This window comes from Microtus ochrogaster, chromosome 8 (genome assembly GCF_000317375.1).
Source record: "Microtus ochrogaster isolate Prairie Vole_2 chromosome 8, MicOch1.0, whole genome shotgun sequence".
Taxonomy (NCBI): domain Eukaryota; kingdom Metazoa; phylum Chordata; class Mammalia; order Rodentia; family Cricetidae; genus Microtus; species Microtus ochrogaster.
The window spans coordinates 34,064,373-34,068,690 of record NC_022015.1 but is presented as its reverse complement, the minus strand read 5'-3'; the positions used below and the strand labels follow the sequence as shown (position 1 = coordinate 34,068,690).

The 4,318-nt window shown below is 54.6% G+C and overlaps 1 protein-coding gene across 2 annotated transcripts in view; it reads right to left on the bottom strand.

The window, feature by feature from the left end:
* Positions 1-265: 265 nt before the first annotated feature.
* Positions 266-4,318, bottom strand: part of Eps8l2 (EPS8 like 2) — a 22,741-nt gene continuing 18,688 nt past the window's right edge. For both annotated transcript variants that reach the window (XM_005351514.3, XM_013347813.2), the window contains 6 exons: positions 2,784-2,889; positions 2,095-2,214; positions 1,774-1,846; positions 1,508-1,688; positions 1,286-1,418; positions 266-1,139 (listed from right to left, as the gene is read on the bottom strand). In XM_005351514.3, the coding sequence (XP_005351571.2) occupies positions 1,065-1,139; positions 1,286-1,418; positions 1,508-1,688; positions 1,774-1,846; positions 2,095-2,214; positions 2,784-2,889 (688 nt within the window). In that variant the 3' untranslated portion in view covers positions 266-1,064. The remainder of the gene's footprint in view (positions 1,140-1,285; positions 1,419-1,507; positions 1,689-1,773; positions 1,847-2,094; positions 2,215-2,783; positions 2,890-4,318) is intronic.

Below are 4,318 nucleotides of genomic sequence, written 5' to 3'. Positions count from 1 at the left end.
GGATGGGCATGGAGGTGAGTGGTGTCTCCTAGCGTGGCCACAGCACCACCTGTGCATGGGGCTGCTCTCTGCTGGACTGCTCTTTGAAGGGGCAATGTCAGGGGTGCTGATATGCACACGGAATCCCAGAGCAGGAGGCTGGGGTAGAGTGACTCAGAGTTCACCCTGTCTCCGAGGAAAAAGAGGAGGAAGAAGAGGCGGTGTGAGGACTGGGGTCAGGGTACTGCTACCCCGAGAGACAGACATGGAAATTGCTAGAAGACAACTGGTTTATTGACATAGCTGTGGAGTCCTGATCCTCATCTCTGGGTCTGAGACTCCATCCAGTGCTGGGAAGCTCACCAGCCACCTGCACAAAGGCTGGCGGAAACAGCCAGAGACAGCTGTTGTCCCAGGCCCTTTAGGTGGGATCGGACATCTGAAGTCAGTACCTATGTCTAGTCCATTCTTAGATCTTGAAAGAATGGAGAATACAGCATACTTGATACCAGCAGGACACCCAAGGCCTCCTATCCCAGAGCCTCTGACCGGGTTGTTCTTGGGGTGCTAGCAGCGTGAAGGAGTGGGCAAGGTCATCAAGCTGGCCAGCAGGAGTTCAGGCCCATTGTGCAGCTAGCTCAGTGGGTGAGAGGGCAGGAGAATTTAGAGCAAGCAACAGAAGGGAGAGGTGTGGAGTTTGGGGCCTAGCGTCAGAAGGGACAGGAGCTTCCACGTACACAGGGAAAGAGGCCTTGCCCACCTGGAGAGTCCTGGGGCCTTGGCAGCAGATTGAGGGGGAACTGGCACTGCCAGGTACAGGTTTGGCTGAGGCTAGCCTTGGTTTGGAGAGAAGAAAATGGGTTGGAGCTGGGGCTGGGGGGGCAGGGAGGCAAAGGAGCCACCCACAGGTGTCACTGGGCTGGTGCACAGGACCCTGCCTGAAGGCAGGTGAGCCAGCTGCACCCAGCCCATCTGTGTCCTTGGTATAAAATAAAACACATATAAAAATAATACTCCATGCATCAGGGTTGGGCTTGCTACAGATGCGGCCTCCCCTCTGCCTCTGGCGAAGTATGCAGGTTGGTCTAGCTGTCCTCCGCCTTCCTCTGGTTCTTGGGATTAATCTTGTCTATAACCTCCTCCAGTTCCGACCCACTTTTCTGTGTTTAGGAAAGAAAGATTGGACCTCAGCAGGGAGATGTGGGGATAGGTTGTACAGGACAGGGCCGCACTGTTTTCTGCTTTCCCAGTGACCCCAGGAGCAGGCGCATGTGCCAGAGAAGGAACTCAGGCAGGAGCCGCTCACCTGCAGGAAAGCCTTCTGAACCATGAGCTGGCTGTACACGCGACTGCCCTCTTCTCCGCACACTTTCTTCAGCTCCTCCTTATTGAGGGAGAAGAGCTGGGGCCCAGTCAAGATTCCCAGGCTCTCCACGATCCTAGGGGTAGGTGGGCGTGAGGGCAGGGCCGTGGGCGTGGTGGTATCCTGGCCCCGCCCCGCCCCGCCGGCTGTGCACACAGGGCTCACCTGCTACTGAAAGCCTTGGCTTCCAACCAGGCTCGGACTTCGTTGGGACCTGACTGGAAGGTAAGTGGCAGGTGCACTGGCTGGCTGCGCTCCACGCGGAAGTGGCGCTGCGGCTGTGCCTTGTTGTGGCTGATCTTTTTCATGAGCTCCTCATTGACCTCGTCCATATGTTGGATTAGCTCTGGAGGGCACACGCTCTCAGCCCCTCCAGTTCTCCTCCTTTTCCCAACCCCCCGCACTTCTGACCCCAAAATGGTTCTACTTACCTTCTTTGTTCCCTGCAAACATTGGGGGCACTTTGTGGGTGGGGCTGGCAGGACCCCAGTATTTCTGACCAGACTGCAAAGGGTGGGGAAGAGGTGAGGGGTAAGGTGAGAGGCTATTAGGGCTTACCCAGGACCCCCAGGTGTGTGGGCCAGCCCTCCCCTTGAATAAGACCCCAGGAACCCACACCAGCCCTGGGCCCAGCTTAAGGGCAGCAGATTTCCAGGGCTCAGGTTCAAATGTCACATTGAGACCAGCTGCACCCCTGACCTTAGGGGCTCTGATTGTGTTGTAGATAGAATGGAGCCATGGCAGGCGATCACCTGTTCCAAGGTGGCACCCACGTCCTCCTGCCGAACCTCAGCCAGGATGTTGCAGGGCACATAGCCAGCCTGGCCACTGCGATTCCGCAGCTTCCACCACTGCCGGCCATCCTCCAATACCTGCGAAGGTATAAAGTGTCTGGGACACCCAGCAACACCCTGCACAGACCTCTAGAGAGTCTGTGAGAGCCAGAGGCTGGGATCACCTGCTGAACCCTTTACAGAGGGACAGAGAGTCCTCCAGGTGTCTCCTCAAGCCCAGCTCTCCATCCTCTGGGTACCATCTTGGCCTAGTAGGCTACCCCATGCCTGCCCGGCCTCCCCAGTCCTGCGGATAGGGTACCTCTTAACCTGATTCTGAATGTAGAGCTTTCCTCATCCTGCTCCACTTTCTGTCCCTCAGTGGGTGGCCTGGATTCAGGTTTGTCACAGGGAAGCTGGTCTAGGGTAGTGCTCTTGGGTGGGCATAAATGACAAGACCCTGCTGGCTTCTATTGTAAGGCCACCCACCATTGTAGACCTTTAGAGGTCCCCCAGACATCAGAAGGCCAGCTTGGTGGCCCAGCCAGACTGTGATGGGGGTCAGAGAGACCCTGTGAACCCAGGTCAAGAACCCTGGGAAGATGGGTGGACTGCACAACCTAGCCCCAGAGCACGGCCCACTTCCCCTGGATAGCCCAAGTCCTCACCTCCAGGACTTCATCCTTGAGCACAGACAGCTCGTTGGCATTGTGTGCTGTGAAGTCATAGAGGATCTTCACATACTTGGCCATGGCTGGTGTCGGCTGGTAGCCCCTGCAGGACCAGGAAGGGTTGAAGAAGACTGGGGTCTCTTCCAGCTTCCCAGCTGTAGCAGCCTCTCCTGCTGCTGCCCAGGTTGCAGTGGAGAGAGGCTGTGCTTATCAGCTGGGAAGGGAAACTGTGACATCCCAGCAGGCAGGAGGGGGCAGAACAGACTCCAAGAGGCTGGCCCAGCCCAGACTGTCTCAGGGAATCTCTTGCCCTGCTCCGCAGAGGGACTAGAACCAGAGAGGTGTGCCCGGGGAGGTAACAGTGTCACACTTTGCCAGCTGACCACAGGCTAGGATATTTTCAGTCATAGTCCCTTAGAGGCAACCATGTGTCCTCTGGATGCCCCCCCCTGCATCCCTGGAGCAGGGGTGAGCTCTGGCTATTGGTTTATTCCCCCAGCCAGGTCACATTCGGGGTTAGTGTGGCCCTGACACAGGGTAATGCCCTATTCAAGAACACCTGAGAGGGAGGAGAAATGGGGGGTTAGGTGTGTGCCCTGTGTACTGACAGGCTGAGAATGATCCTGACATGTGGTCCTAGAAGGGGCACTGGATACCACGCTAAAGAAGGTTAATGCAGGAAATTCTTGTGTCTAGCCCTGAAAGGGAGCCCCGGGATCACCAGGTAGACCCTGGATAGGAGTAAGAAGCAGAGGAGGGAGACAGGAGGGTACCCCCATTTCTTGGGCTTGTGTTTTATTCATTGTGAGACAAAGGGTGTACAGCAAGGGAGGGAGCAATGGGACCCCCAATCTGTGTCCCTGCAACACCACAGTAGCCAGGGTGTGGCAGGGCTGCTGGTGTCCAGTTCTTTCTTTCTTTCTTTCTTTCTTTCTTTCTTTCTTTCTTTCTTTCTTTCCTTTTTTGGTTCAGTAAGTTTCTAACCTTGGTTTTAATTAATTATTTTTTGAGACAGAATCTCATTATGCAGCCATTGGCTGCCTGGGCCTCACAGAGATCTACGTGCCTCTGCCTCTGAGTGCTGGGGTTAAAGGTGTGCGCCATTATGCCCAGGACTCATTTAGGAGGGGAAAGAACAGGCCTTGGGGGCTGAGCAATCTTCTTACTTCAGTCTCTCAAGCGCTAGGAAACAAGCCAGCCAGCACACCTGGCTTTTTGTTTGTTTGTTTTTTGCTATTGTTTGTTTTTTGAGATAGGGTCTCTTGAAGTAGCCTTGGCTGGCCTGAAGCTCACTAGGTAGACTCAGAGATCTGCCCACTTCTGCATCTTGAGTGCTGGGACAAAAGGCATCCACCACCATACCCAGCCCTTATCCCTTTTTAATCTTGATTGTAAACCAAGAAAGTATAGAAAGGATTGGTGTGAATTAAGGTTGTATAAGTATGTGTAACTGGAAGTTTTTCCTTCAATTGTAGGCTACAAAGTTAAGAAGAAAATTGGTGGCTAACACAAACCCAGTGGTAGTTTTGGAG